General features: G+C 53.0%; 5 protein-coding genes across 5 annotated transcripts; 2 read left to right on the top strand and 3 right to left on the bottom strand.

The window, feature by feature from the left end:
• Positions 1 to 958: 958 nt before the first annotated feature.
• CkaCkLH20_02860 (uncharacterized protein) lies at positions 959 to 2,581 on the bottom strand (the record flags this gene model as incomplete). Its single annotated transcript, XM_038885579.1, has 6 exons — positions 959 to 1,491; positions 1,604 to 1,656; positions 1,710 to 1,821; positions 1,874 to 2,341; positions 2,393 to 2,467; positions 2,530 to 2,581. 6 exons carry the CDS (start codon positions 2,579 to 2,581, stop codon positions 959 to 961), a joined length of 1,293 nt encoding a protein of 430 aa, XP_038749510.1.
• A 492-nt stretch (positions 2,582 to 3,073) lies between these two features.
• On the top strand, positions 3,074 to 4,126 carry CkaCkLH20_02859 (tho complex subunit 7; the record flags this gene model as incomplete). Its single annotated transcript, XM_038885578.1, has 1 exon — positions 3,074 to 4,126. The coding sequence occupies one exon, from the start codon at positions 3,074 to 3,076 to the stop codon at positions 4,124 to 4,126; it is 1,053 nt and encodes a 350-aa protein (XP_038749509.1).
• Positions 4,127 to 4,295: 169 nt separating this feature from the next.
• CkaCkLH20_02858 (tubulin-specific chaperone rbl2) lies at positions 4,296 to 4,744 on the bottom strand (the record flags this gene model as incomplete). The annotated part of the gene is made up of 2 exons (XM_038885577.1): positions 4,296 to 4,505; positions 4,565 to 4,744. 2 exons carry the CDS (start codon positions 4,742 to 4,744, stop codon positions 4,296 to 4,298), a joined length of 390 nt encoding a protein of 129 aa, XP_038749508.1.
• Positions 4,745 to 7,031: 2,287 nt separating this feature from the next.
• Positions 7,032 to 11,362, top strand: CkaCkLH20_02857 (uncharacterized protein; the record flags this gene model as incomplete). Its single annotated transcript, XM_038885576.1, has 3 exons — positions 7,032 to 7,539; positions 7,593 to 10,109; positions 10,956 to 11,362. The coding sequence occupies 3 exons, from the start codon at positions 7,032 to 7,034 to the stop codon at positions 11,360 to 11,362; spliced, it is 3,432 nt and encodes a 1,143-aa protein (XP_038749507.1).
• A 462-nt stretch (positions 11,363 to 11,824) lies between these two features.
• Positions 11,825 to 14,282, bottom strand: CkaCkLH20_02856 (vacuolar transporter chaperone 4; the record flags this gene model as incomplete). Its single annotated transcript, XM_038885575.1, has 3 exons — positions 11,825 to 12,106; positions 12,164 to 13,777; positions 13,830 to 14,282. 3 exons carry the CDS (start codon positions 14,280 to 14,282, stop codon positions 11,825 to 11,827), a joined length of 2,349 nt encoding a protein of 782 aa, XP_038749506.1.
• Between the last annotated feature and the right edge of the window lie 647 nt (positions 14,283 to 14,929).

Below are 14,929 nucleotides of genomic sequence, written 5' to 3'. Positions count from 1 at the left end.
TTTCAAGAGGCCATTTGGGGGTGCTTATGTGGGCGCAATGTCGTCACATTTGGTGCTATTCTCAGCTTCAGGCAGGGCGAAAGTGTGCAGAGACGCGGGGCTTAGCTGATGGCGGTGCAGCTCACAAAGACACTGATTCCAACCAACAGGGCGCCCTCTGCACAACCACGATACCTTTTAGCTACCTACCTAGGCAGCTAGGATCATCAAATGATGGGGTCCCCATCGACCTTAGCGCCTCGTCAGCGTCTAAGGCGTAGCAGTCTCGGAAGGAACAAAGGGCTCAGGAACCACTGAGCGCAGCGGGTGGCGCTGGGTGTCGGATGGAATGGATGGGGGCCATAAGGAGACTTGGAGAGTTTCCAGTGTGTCAGCGCACACGAAATGTCATCGAATGGGGTCCCGTCGTTTTCAGGAGTCCACAGGGAGCAACAGGATGGCGGGGTAAATTTCCATTGGGAAATTTTAATTGATTTAATTGAGACATCCGAAGCCAGCTGGGAACGGCCCGCTCGCGGAAATCATAGCCCGTCATGGTCCAAGCGAAGTTGAAGACTTGGCTTCGAGGCTCCAGACCTCATGTCACTGCAACCTTTGATCAATCTGAATGGAGTCATTTAAATGTCACGTATAATTAAGGGACTGATCAGCGGACAATGCTCGATTCGAGGCCAAGGCACGATGATGATAATGATGATGATGGTAAATGCTTTGATCCACAGTTCTTCTTTATTCTTTTTATCCTTTTCTAGGAATATTCTTCTTCGTCTCTGGTATCAATTCTTCAAAAGAGTTGTTCGTGGGTATCGTTTGTTCGCTGCTCTTTTCCTCCCATAACCTGAAATACGTCCTTTTTGGAAACAAGATTTCCCCTGGATTGGACTCCCCTAGGGAGTGTATAGCAAGCATGTCAGTAAAAGACGGAGGGCCACTGCGGCCGCCTCACCAAATGTCACGATTAGAAAGCGATGTAGTCCTTTTGAACCTTGAAGTCAGTATCATCACCAACAGAGTCGGTGATGAACTCCTCCACTTCGTCCGAGTCCACATCGTCGCTGTCGACTGACTCGTCGTCGCTCGACAAGTCTTCCATCTCGTCGCCGTCCGGGCGCTTTCGAAGGACGCTTGCCCTCTCGCGATGAAGAAGCTTACAGCCCTTGGTCTTGCACTTGCCCGTGTTGCTGAAGTCGGGGCATTCGAAGACGTGTCGCTCCTCGCAGCTGTCTCCCTTGTCGCAGTAGCCGTACTTCCCGAAGGAATGGCAAACCAGAGCACCTGGGGATACACTAGAGTGAGCATAATGGCAGTTGGGGTTCGCACAGTTGCCCTTGATGAAGTGGACACAAGTCGGGATGCGCTGGGGCGTCAAGTCATGGGAAAGATCACAAGACTCCTCGTGAGCGCAGGTCCCCTTGTGAAGCAACTCCCGGCAAACGGCAACCCTCGACGCATCGTGGATGTATCGGCAACCTGGGCCCTTCGCGCATGAACCTAGAAAACGTGCTGGGTTAGTGGTGTCCGAAACATATCATACCAAATTGAGTATAATCTTGTCAAGTTTGATCTGACGGCAAGTCGTTGGGTGAGAATGTGAATAAAATACCAGTCAGCGAAAACATGCTACAAGGCACGTCGACCTTCTTGACGCCATGTTGGCTGCGGGGTTGATGACGATTAGCGGCTGTGTACCAAAAGGACAGGAAACATACCGTTGCGCTCTGAGCACACCTGCGCGGTACAAGTTGCCGGTTTTGCTTCGATGAAATTTCACACCTCCGACATATGCGACCTTGGGTGTCGCGTTGACGGGGTGCAAGTCTCCTGAAGAATCGTCAGTCCATGCCTCCACCATTGTTGTGAGTTGAGAACATACCGGAGACTTTGATGAGTTTGCTTCCGTTGTGGGCGACGCGGTATCGGATTCCCTGGATCTCGACCTCGTGCTGGCCTACGGCTGTGCTGTTAGTAGGAGTGCTTGGTGCACTGGCCCGTCCGCCGTATCGTTGGAAATGGCCAGCGAGCTGAGACTTCTCGCGCGCGTCCTGCTGAAGCATCTTTTGTTGCCTAGTTGCCTCGATGGCCTTGGCGGTGGCCTCATGGTTCTTGTCGTAAACGGCCGAGTTGATAAGCGACCGCTGTCCGGGGGTGTTCTTCGAAATCCAAGTACCCGAGGAACTGGTCGAGCTCGAGGCCTCGGGGGTTGGCGAGTCGGATGGCGGGGTTGACGTTCCACTATTATTCATCACAAGAGATTTGTGACGGAAGCCCGAGGGGCCTCGGGTAGAGGGGTATGGCTGAACACGATGCTTGTGAGGATAGCCGCCATGTCGATGGGTGTTGTCTGTTCTGGGTGAGTGTCGAGCGACGAGTGTAGACGAATCTTTCGACGTACGTCGGCTGTACGATGCTTGACTGCTGGGTACTGATTGAATGCCGGCCTGTTGAGCCTTGTGGATGTTGATCTTGCCTGTTTGCCACCAGATTAGAATGGGCGCGGTTTCCCAATGTTGGTTTGCGGTAAATACACACCAGCAAGCTGGCTAATGCGCGCCAGCAGTTCCTGTTCCTCCTGCGAAGGCATTTTTGTAATGTGCGCTATTGTTGCAAAAACTCTGCACTGAATGCGCTAGATGTTGCGACCAAAAGGTGGTTATTGCGACGAAAAGGTGTGTTGATGGAAGGTTCTCTATGAGATAATGCAGTGGGAAGGAGACGCTTTGACTTTGCCCTTGATCCGGGGCGTTGGTGGAGAACAGCGACGAAGACCCACATGATCTGCTGACCAATCCAAGTAGAGGAAAGAAGCTCCTGCAAGGCTGAGAAAAGAAAGAGCTTCAGTCCAATCGCACCTTGCATTGTTCAGACTAACTTTGTCCATTTCTTCCTACGTACCTACCTCAAGAGAATCTACCATGAAGTCTTGAACTGGGCATCACAAAATTCAAGCTTTGTTACCCATATGCGCTACGACTAAAGAAACCCTAGACAGCAAATACTCTACCAGGCCGCTTAATCCGTTCATTTACGCAAAGCCATCCAAACTCAAATTCCAGACTGTCCGCAAAACCCCATCATGTCATCCTGGGATCTTCTGGACGAAAAGGAGGAGGCGGAGCTTCACAAGACGCGTCTCGTCAACATTGAAGAGAAGCCCTTCAAGCGCATCACCAAGAGACTTGCCTCCATCACAGCTATCGCAAACGCCCGAACGAAGCAACAACCTACTCCCCCTCCCGAGGGCGCAAACGGCGAGAAGGAGAAGACCGAATCTAAAGAGGAGACCACAGCCAAGGAGATCCGCGAGATCGACCAGATCAAGGAAGACCTCACCCTCGACTTCGCCGCCTTCGACAGCAGCATTGCCCGCCTGCAATTCCTTCTCGACGCCAACGTCCGCGAGCGCGAGCGCTACCAGGCCGACCAGAAGCGCATCCTCGAAGAATGCCAGAACGTACGCGACAACAACACGAAGCTCCGCGAGCAGCTCGACGGCGCCAAGGCGACGCTTGCCCAGCGTAAGGAGTACGACAAGCTCGCCAACGCGCTGATGGCTAAGGGCCTGCGGCCGCGCGGCGAGCAGGAGTCGAACCTGAAGAAGCTGGAGGAGGAGATCCGCGACCTCGAGCGCGAGAGCGAGACGTACGGCGTGACCTGGCGCGAGCGACGCGACCAGTTCAGCAAGATCATGAGCGAGGGAATGTTGCTGCGCAGACAGATTCGCGACGAGAAGGAGGAGGTGGAGAGACGCGAGGGTATGAACGAGGACGAGGAGGACGGCGAGGCCTCGAGGGGTGGACAGACGCCGCGCCATGTCTCCAGCGGCAACGTCACGCCCCACCCCGACAGTGGCGCCATACCGAGAGCTACGCCCGGCCACGACGGCCAGTCGGAGGACCACTCGGAGGGATTGAAGCCCCGACCTGGAGGCGTCGGAAGTTTCTCGCGGTCTGGCAGCGCCGTGCCGAGTCAGGGCGGTACACCTCGTCCCCAGCCCGACGACGATGATGAGGTAGAGGAGGGCGAGGATGTTGAGATGGACGACAGGCAAGACACGCAGCTCACCTCTGGAGGCGACACGCCTCAGATCACCGTTGATGCACCGGAGGAAATGGAGATGGATTCGTAGGAGGTTGCTAAGTTTTGGGAAGACGTGGATAAGATGATAGAATCACTCAATTGAGATACCCATTAACCTGGTCTACTGATTTGTTCATGACGCCTGCCTGCCCTTGATCACAACGCGTTTCCTGACCTGCTACAAAGATACACACATACACGACCCGGCATTAGCCATCTCAAGCCGAAGCTTCAGCCGAGGGGATGTCGACGGTGTAAGTCTTCTCCTCCTTGCCCTTAGACAGCGCCAGCTTGGCCGTAGCCAGCTCCTCCTCCGTGGCGCCGCCGCTCTCCGCCAGAGCGATCTGCTCCTCGAGCTTGACCGTAGCGTCCTCAACCCGCGTGCGCAGGGCAGGGAAGACCTTTTCCGTCTCCTCCGCCGCAAGCTTCTGTTCGGGTGTCAGCACTGGACTGTGAGGTCGAAATGTAAACCGGAGTGGAAACGCACCAACTGCTTCAGCATGTACTCGCGGTTGCCGTCCTCATCGGGCTTGCCTTCCTTGATCTCGGCCTCCAGCGTGGCGACCTTAGCTTTCTGCTGGATGAGCTCCTTCTCGTAGGAGATCTCCTCCTTGAGGAGACGGGTGACGGCCAGGGTCGCGACGGTGAGCTGAGAAGGAGGAGCCATGATGTCGGTTGTGGTGTTTTTCTGGTGGAAGTGGGGGTTGATTTTTTTAGAATGGAGTAGATAGTTCAGTTGAGTTCCGAAGTGCGTCTGGAGTTGCAGTAGTGAGGTTAGAAGGATGGGTCCGACCGCGCTTTAGAATGACTTCTCTTGATGAATATGTTCTGGGAAATTGCCTACCTACCTCGCAATATGCTTGGCTGGTTGTTTTCCTGCTTTTGTTTACACGGAATCCCGGCCTGTCTGGCTACGTCAAGGTGCGCATGCTGGTGCCTTGGAAGATCAGAGGGGAACCTTGGTGGGGTGTTTGGCGGGGAACACCCCTGGCAACCTTACCTCAGCGCTCATCGGACTTCTCACGTCAACTCCTCAACATCACTTCACTTTGCTCAGTACAACTATCGTATTTGCTGCTTGTGATCGCCAGTACAACACGACGTATTTGCATCAAACTAGAGGAAACAACAAACCTCTATCAAAAACATCCGATAAGGGAGTCATCAACGTCAGAAATAACTTCACGATGGCCTCCCTCATACGATCACACACTACACCCTTCGAAAGTATGAACTTGTTTGAAGCTCATTTCAAAATTACGGTGTCACTCAGAATAACCAGCCTTGTAATGCTATATGGATGGTGATTCGCGAGACCGGAGTACCAGGCTAACGACCCTGGGATGTGTCGAAAACAGTGGGATTCGTTGGATATCTCGACCCATACCTCCAAGCCCAAAGTTTAGGTTGACCGGCTTCATTCGACTGTTCAGCAACACTAGGCTATACAGGAGTATAAATTGGCACGTTACCATTTCTCCCATACAGCCACACACCTATGACCTACCTATATGCTCGTTGAGCCACTCGGGAGCCTTGACTATCTTCGCCATAGTCTCGTCAGCGTCAACAGGGCTTTGAATTTCTTTTAGTCCAAAAGACCGCTGGTCCCGGGTCCGATAAGCTTGTTGGCGTGTTGGGCAAGCGCGCGAAACTTATCGGGGAACGTAATGCTCTCTCAAATCTTGTCGAGCCCCTCCGAGGTGTTTTCCATGAGGGAGAATTATTCCGCAGGTTAAGTCTTGATACCCTCGGACACGCCTGTCCCATTCAAGTGGTGGATAGAACAGAGCTGCTCCTAACGAGTGAGAACCTTGGTCGGTGTCGAGACTAACCAAGACTCCTATCAAAGATTGGCCACAAGCTTTGGATTCGAAACTCTTCGGTTTCTTCCTCCTCATATTCGAACTCATCATCGTCGTCAGAATCAGGCACTGCGTTGGCAAGAAAAGATGCTGCCGTAGATGAGCATGGTCTGATATAAGGTAACTGCTAGCGATACGCCTTGGTGGCGGCTTCCATCTCATCGGGGGCGGAGTAAACACCTGTAGCTGTCAACAAGTCGCTTGAAGAAACTGATGACACCGATCAACGGCGTGGGTGTTGGTTCGATATGGAATTCAGCAGGGCGGTTCCGGTGTGGGTCAGACTTTGCATCCAGACGGTTGCTGCCTCCAGGGCTATCAAGTGTACCTGCCATCCATCCAAAATGGGAAGGTGTCTCTTAGTTCGACGAAATCAGTTTCGTGTAGGATGGCCACCTTACGAATCCCTCTACTCACATTCGGAAGGAAGTGCATAGTTCGAATTGCCTCTCGTCAACGTTTGCAAAGCATCTCATGCCCTGCTTCCTTTGTGTCTTCAGTCTTCACACCCCTCCTCTCTGTGGTATACAGACGTACCTCAGTGGTATTTCTGCGATGGTTGTCCCGAACGGCGAAGTCGGTGGGGTGGAGTTGTCACTCATCTCAGAGTGCAGCAAGCTGATGTCTGCGAGACTCCATCTGGAACGCGACATCTATCCGCCACATAACGTCTTATCACATAGGAAAACCTTTATCCCAGCGTTTGGAAGGTAGCATGTACGGGAGATCGACGGTGTGACCGAGACGCCAGTATGGGTCTTGCAGATCGAGCTGAGTTCCCGTTGCCTTTTTCGTCTTCGTCTCCGCCTCATTTGGGAATTGCGATGAGGGGGAACCAGGCTATTAGGTCGATTCTACACACTAATGCATGGATTTGCGGGCTGCAGACAATAGTAGATTGTGCCCGAACTTGGCCTGGGCATCAATCTCGCCATAGCCCCAGTCCCTCACTGCCTCCGCCATGAGTGCACAGGACAGCAATTTCTCAAACTGAGGTATAGGCGAACGCAAACGTCCTCCATACTCTCCCTGTCGACTAATTCGTCTTCACAGTTTGATGTACAGTCTATCGTCATTCGGAAACACACAATGAATCGTCATGTCATCGCGTGCCTGCTCATCGCCATGGGCGCTCGGTGCGTCTTGGCCGATCCCGGAGACGACTTCGCGAATAACCTCTTCACCGACTTATCTCCTCTTCTTGCATTGTTCGGCGAACGCGTCACCATGCAATTCCTGAGCCAAGCCATAGGCGTGGCCGACTGTATCATGTTGGCCATGGCACCCCTAGGTATCATCACCATTATCGTCAGTGCCATTAGAGTTGGTGGTCCCATGTGGCTCAAGGCGACTATCGGAAGAGCGCGCGAAAGCTTGTCCAGGGCTGAAATTGAGCTCATGTCGTCGACATCCAAGGAAACGAGTGAGCTTTGGGACGGGCACAATATTGTCCGTTGTTCGGGCGAAGGCGAGATATGGCAGTTCATCTGCCTCGTCCCCAAGAATCAGGATAAGCAAAAAGCTGCTGCTCCAGAAATTGAGGTTATGAGTCTGGATGAAGCAGAGGATCAAGATCACAAGTTGCTCAAACCAATAGGTATGGTTTCGGACGTAAAGCCCCTCGCACGAAGCAAGCTAACTCGTCAGCAGAAGTGACCGCGTGGAAAAGGTTCCGAAAGACCACATACGATGTGAAAACCTATGTGGAACGTGGTTATGTAAAAGCACGGAGAGCATTTCAGAATCAAGCACCAGCAGCGGAACCAAGTTCCTTGGAGCAGGGGAATTCAACGCCACTTTGTCCAGGGACATCTCAATCGCCCACCGCAAAAGCAGAGAGTCCCGCGCCTCAGAAGATCTACGTCGTACGAGATCTTGACTCCGCCCCGCCCAACCTAACACTGAACTGCCATACGTACTTCAATCGGTACTACCACTATGCCGTTGCTCTTGTTGGAATAGTGCTGCAGTTGCTGGTACTTTTTTATGCTGGACTCATCACATACCGCCCGACCTGGAAAGAATACTTCTTGAAAAACGACAAGCCCATGGATAGTTATGCGTTTCCAACCGTCGCTGTCGGTACCGTTCTACTAGCAATCGGAGTTTTCCTCTGCGGACATGTCGTGGAGACAAGCACAGAGGAAGACCACTATAAGGCGGCTGAAGGTTACGATGCATACATCGTCTGGCTTCAGAGAAGTAATACCGTCGGCGACCAAAAGTTCGACCCATGCGCAGTATATCCTGTCTGCAAAAGACAATATGTCACATTCTCACGCCGAAACACGGATCATGATGTAAAAACTCCGGATCAGACCAAGGGCCGACCGAAGCAGTTGCACGGAAATACCGAAGGAGGCCTGGAACTTCTGGCCATGATCGCAACAGCCGTTTGCCTCGTTGGATACCTAATTCAATTCATTGGCCTCCGGGGGATGAACTGGTCCGCTTCCATCGCTCAACTTGTCGCAGTCGCCTTGATGACCATACTCAGAGCGTTGGTCCGACGTGACCTCGACAAGAAGCCAATGTTCAATACCTTAGTGAACGGCTATGAGATCGATTGGTTGGCGATCAGTCTGATGTCCAAACAGGCTTCATGGCGCGGGTCGACGGACACACTCGCAACAAAGTCGGCGGCCGGCAAAACTGCGAATGAAAAGGACTCCGCCAAGTCAACGCCCGACCACTTGCAAAGGCCCCTGTCTTCATGGACTGTTATCACAGGGGAGGAGCATACATCGACCCTCAAATCGAGTCCACCACCTGATGATGTCAGCCGTGCCCCTTCGGTTGCCATGGAGGCTGCTACCAGAGCTGACCAAGCTCTCAAAGCCCGCATACGGCTCGGCAAACTCGCAAACTGGCGGGGTCCCGTCGCAATCGAGGCTGTCAAGCTTACGGAGGCGATAGAGGCGGCGATGGCTGCGTTGGTACCAAAGTCAAAGTCATCATCCATATTCTCTTGGAACATACCCGTGAGATTTGAGGAAGTCGACGTGACAATCAGCGTCCAGATCAAGTGGATAAATGGAGCTTGGAAAGCGCCCGCTGATAAAATCGAAGCAATCCTGTCTTTGTGGCTCTATTCTGTCAAGAGCCATTATGGACAAGAGGAAGGAAGCAGCCGCAGCAAGCAGACATTCGAGGACGAGAGCGACTCCCTCCTGCGTGCGAAGGAGTCACCAGAAGGAGTGGGCTTGAAAGTCTTTGGTACAAATTGCGAAAAGCGGCAGCTCCTCAGGGACCTCCGATGGTGGATTCCAAAAGGAATCGAAGTGCTTGAAGTTCTCGAGATCTGGCCCTCTGAAAAACCGCCTAGCTTTACTGGTGGCAAAACCATCGATTCCATCCAGTGCAGAGTCATTGGTAGCGGTATGAAGCTCGGCTTCACTTCCAAAAGCAGCCAAGACCCGGACAAGCTTGTGGTTTATAATGCCAATCCTCTCCAATTCAAGCAGCAGCTTTCAGATGATGAGTCTGACGACAAGGCTGACGATGAGTCCCTTCACGACGACCATGATGTCGAAAACACAACGCCATCGAATTGCTTAGAAACATGGCTTGCTATCGAGTCTTTCGACTCTCTGGAAAAGCTCTATGTCCAAGATCTATTCTTTGCTTTCATGTCCGCGATGGCGACGTGCGGCGATGTCGAACTCCTGACAATTGAAACAGAAGTCGTACCGCAAAAGAGCAACGACGACCCAATAAACAATCTGAGACAGTTCGCGCTCACCAATACTACTCTCTCCCGCCTGGTCCATGAAGTTCACGGAATAGGCATTGGCAGTCTACAGGAGGCCTGGTTTGGTCTCATCACCCCCTTCAGCTTGCACGAGAAGCTCCCAATTGGCAATTTATTGACTCAACATGCTCAACTCACCGTCGAAAAATTCCAAAGCGATCGTGAGTTCGATAAAATGGGCGAGGCTTGCTGTTGGATGCTGGACCAGGCCATGACGTTCAACTGGCAGAGCCACGCTAGACCCAGAGCTCTTGCAATGGTTCTTCGTCTCTTATCTGATATGAGACTAGTTCATACCCAGGCTGAGAAGCAGTCCCATTCAGACAAACGCTCTGCCGAGATGTTTTTGAGCAGCCTATCTCCCAAGATCAAGAGCTGGAAGAAGAGACTACGCAATCTTCCTCGACCTCAGTCACGTGAGTGGCTGGACGAGTGTATACGTCTAGATTTTGTTCAAGAATTTCAAGAGGATGACCCAACAGAATATGGAATCCCGAGAGGATGTCTTCTGGCACTTGGGAAACCCATACGACAGGCGATGAGGAGGCTGGCGAGTTTCTCCAGATGGTCGAATTTCCTTGACTGGACTTCCTGGCATTATGCTTCGACACTTACGCAGGAAGACGAGGATATTTGTCAGGCTTTCTTGACTCATGTCTTTGTCGACAGCCCTGATATATGGGGTTGGACGGTTCTTCATTATGCTTGCTGGCAACAACGTGAGTGGCTTCTCAAGATGGCCTTATCTCAGGGGGCAAACATAAACGCCCGAGGAAATGACGGTGTGTCTCCAATGCATTGTGCAGTAAGGTCCGGAGACAAAAGCATCGTGAAGCTCCTGATCAATCAACCGCCCGACCTACAACAGTTTCAGAGTAATCCGGACTATCTTGGAAGGCACCCGATCCACTGGGCCGCTGTGGAAGGTCACGTCGACATTGTTGAGCTTCTTGAAGGCGGCTTGGACCTACAGGACGCTCAAGGCAATACGGTGCTACATCTCGCCGTTATGTACCGAGATACGTCGCTAGTCAAATTTCTTATCAACAGGATGACAATCAAGACGATCAATCGACGCAATCTGGACTTACGTTCGGCACTAGGATGTGCCATGGAAGATTATGAAGGACGGGAAGGCATCGTTACGATGATCGTAGAAAAAGGGGCGGACTTGTCTAGATGGGGATCGCCAACCATGCCATTGCTCAATTATGCCATCCTCAGACATCTTCCTGAATTAGCCAGACTGATGTTGGATAAAGGCGCACCAGTGGACGAAGTGGACATTTTTGGGCAAGTGGCGCTACACATAGCCTTGATCTGGGGCATGGATGTGGACACCATCGAAGCTCTCCTCAAATCGGACAGGAGCATGAATGGGAATGCTGTCACTCTCGAGATGCAAGATTCGGAAGGTAGAACGCCTCTACATATTGCAGTCAGCAACGCCCATGAAAGACTCTCGGGATACAGAGACTTCCTCAGTCGCTTCCTAGAGTACAACCCCGAAATGAATTTCAACATCACGAACAAAGAAGGCAAAACAGCTCTTGAATTGGCTAAAAGACCGGAAATCAGAGACCCTCTGATCGAACAAATCGAGAAACAGAAAGAAGCTCGTCGGCAGCGGCAGGAAGAATCCGAAACGGCAGCTTCTTCAGCACAGTGACACTCACGTCATCGTGTCATATCACAGCGCTGGTCTGGCCTAACACACCAACTCTTCTTCACAAGCGCAACCCCACGCTGGTACCACATCACATCCCATTTCTCAAGCTCCATCATCAGCGTCACCAGTACCCTCAGTAGGGCTTCACTTGAACCTCCCGAGCTTCTTCCTCACGAGACGGATCTGTGATCCCACACACCAGCAGACCAGTCTTCATCTTAAGGGGAAAATGATAGATAGGGTGGACACCAGACAATAATACATCCATTCTAAATCCTCACTCTTAGCTATACAATATTTTCCAAACATACACACCATACGCAACAAATGCATTACCGCATAAACGGGACGCAAAAGAAAACCACCAATGCTGATTGACCAAGAGGAGGACAACGCTACTGCAATACATCATACAAAAGAAAATACCCAGGCAACTTTTTTTTTACAGCATACTACTACGCCTTACCAGTACTGACGCTCTCTACCCTCAAACACGAAGTTGAGCACGACGGCGAAGAACAACGACCCGCAGAGCGCGCTGGGGCCCCACTTGTCGTAGAACTTGGCGGCCCTCCTCGTGCGGATGGCCCTGCTCCTGTACAGGTAGATGACGACGGAGTAGCAGAGGGAGAGGATGGCGAGGAGGGTGAAGACTCCGGCGACGATGAAGGAGGATCTGGTGGGCTTGGAGCCGAAGTTGAGGAGGGTGACGGCGACGGTGCCGACGTAGATGGAGTATTCGAGCTAGAAGAGAAAGTTAGCGTTCTGACGATACAATGATTCAGGCAAACGTGAACTTACCCAGCCGAGGAAGGTCCTCTCGGCCGCAAAGTAGACCTTGGGCTCGACGCGGACGGGGACGTAAATCTTCTTGCCCTTGGGCGCCTTAAATCTCTTGGTCTGAATGGGACCGTCGCCGTAAAGCGCCACCAGGTTCTCTCGTCGGGGAATCTGGGAGCCCTTGGGGTGAGGTACGACCGCCTTCAGCACCTCCACCGCACCCGCTCCGAGAGCGCGAGCCTTCGTTGACGCGAGAGTCGAATAGTAGGTCAAGCCACCAACCCTGCGAGCCTCCTCGAGGGCCTCATCGGCGTCGTACTCCTCGTCCGAGTCGTATAAAAAGTCCTCCTCGACAAGGTCGTTGGCGGTCTGGTCTTCGATGTCGGCGGCGCCGTTCCTGGCTCCGTGACGGCTGGACTCGCCATTGGAAGCGCCATTTGACGCACCGTTATTGCTGGGGATCAAAGGTCCGTCTTCATCGTCGGAGTCGAGATCGTCTTCGTCGTCTTCATCGTCTGATGTCGTGACCGTGTTCGACTGTATTTGTCTGTGGATACCAAAGTCATGCGTGGCCGGCTTCCGAATGTCGACATCCATTTGGGGCATCCAGAACGGGAGCAGGTTGATACGCTCTGGGAATAAGCAGGCAACTCCGTGGATAAACTTGGAGAACTTGGGCACAGCCTCGACCAAGTGACTGGAGATGAGCTGGCGCACCCATTCCGGGGGCTCCTGGCCAAGTTGCGTCTGCAACTTGACTTCCAGAACGGCATAGGGGAAACGCACAACATCGCTTGGGGGGAGCTGTGAGAAGGGATAGTCAATGCCGATATCCATCCGCCTCCAGTTGTCGCCAGAGCGTTGAACACCATCGAGGTTGTCCTCCCGAACCATGGTCAGCTCCGTATCGAGGGAGATACGGACACGAGCGTCGGCAGGGAGCTGGAAGGCAGTACGGTTATAGAAGGATCGGCACACGGGCTGGTATCCCTTCTTGAGCACCGAGTACTGAACCTCCGCGGCGAGTCTCTCGTCTTCGGCAATCTGCTTTTCAGGCTTCTTGCCCTCTTTGCGCGCCTTTTCGAATAAAGCTGCCGGGAGAAGCTCTCCCCGCATGTACGAGTTGACGTTCTTTTCTTTAAGCGAGAAACGAGCCTTGACAGACTTCTCTCCGGTCCAGTCCTCACGATGTGTCTTGCGCTCAACAAAGATGTTCTCGCTCTGCATACCACCGTACCATCTGAGACGGATGGCTTCTGCGCCTTCGGTTTTCTTCAAACGTCCCTCGTACAGGTCCCACTTTTCCGGGTTGTCGTAGTAGATGGATGTGATCGCCGAGTCCGCAGTCTCGAACTCCTTGCTGGCGTTAAAGACCAGGACAGGCAGATGCTTCAGGATGATGAGCTTCAGTTCCGTGACGTTGTCTGGATGAACCCAGTACTTGGTCGTGTTACGGACGAAGCTTCCTTGGCTACCGCCAGCTGCGCTGTCGCCCTTGACCGGGTTGCCTCTGGTTCTGACCAAGTCGTACAGCTTCGAGAGCTTGACGACTGACGCGTCGTAATTCTCCTTGTAAAACGGCTTCGCCTTGAGTCGGGTATCGAAGACGGGTTTCAGGTGCCAGCCAGTCATTTTCTGTGCGCCATTAGCCTTACATACTCCCCTCGGCGACGAGCCGCGAACTTACGTCGTGCTTCTTGATAATCTTATAGAACCCAGTGTAGTTGAGCTGGACAAACTTGGCGAGATCGTGGACGTCGGCAATGATGTCGCTCAAGTCCTCCTCCAAGAGCATGAACTCCTCCTCAGGGGGCCCATCTTCGCGAAGACCTCGCTCGTTGAGACGGCTGACGACGCTCTCCACCTCGCGCTGGCTCACGGCGATGCGCCTCGAAATCTCCATCGCCTTAACTTGTTGTTTCGTGTGGACCTTGTCGAGCTCGGCCTCGAGCTTCTTGACGAAGCGGCCCTCGTCCTCCTCGGACCATTCCCTCTTGACGCTCTTCCCCTTGCCATTATCGGTGGTCGAGGTTATCGGGCCGGTGGCCGTCTTCAGGTCGGCCTTGAGGGCATCGTAATCGATGTAGTACCACTGGTACTCGCGGATGATGCTCGAACGGAGCTGCTCGCCGAACTTCATGACGACGATGCCAGGACGGGCGCGCCAGGGTTCACTGGGAGCTAGACTCGGTCGCCAAGTACGTGACTGTGTCTTCAGGTCTTGAACAATTAGCATGAGGAGTTGCCTCGCCGAAGGGGGACCATTGTAGTAAAATCAGAGTCTTCCGGAGAAAACGTTCCAAGCCATGCCAAACTCGGTGCACCCTTTGTGTAAGGTACCTTATTTCCAGACGAAATGGTCCCAGGGAAACGGTGGAGTCGGTTGGGAGAAGTTTTCGTGAAAGACGGGTCTTACCTATGCAGCTCTAAGCCGTACTAGCCGATTGCGCAGGAGTGATATGTTCCAGATGTTGGAGTAAAAGATGCGCGCAGGTTGAGGAACGTTCGCCTGGCGCGGTCGGGTCGTCCAGGCAAAACAAATGGGAGACGCACGATGGAATGGAGGCGGCCGACGGTTTACGAGACAAGCTTCCCGCAGGGGGCTGCAGCACTGACGATGGAGCCCCAGACCCAGCAGAGTGCAGCTTAGACCCGGCTAGCTCCAGGTGGTCTGGGCCCAGTATCCGCTGGTATCCAGAACTCTTGGCAGGGGGCATTGGCCAATTGCAACCGGTAAAAGAGCACGTGCGACTGTACGTCACAGCGCCCTTTAGCGGGAGGGACACC

The sequence above is a fragment of the Colletotrichum karsti genome (assembly GCF_011947395.1).
Source record: "Colletotrichum karsti strain CkLH20 chromosome Unknown Scaffold6, whole genome shotgun sequence".
Lineage (NCBI taxonomy): Eukaryota > Fungi > Ascomycota > Sordariomycetes > Glomerellales > Glomerellaceae > Colletotrichum > Colletotrichum karsti.
This window is presented reverse-complemented; position numbering and strand designations above follow the sequence as displayed.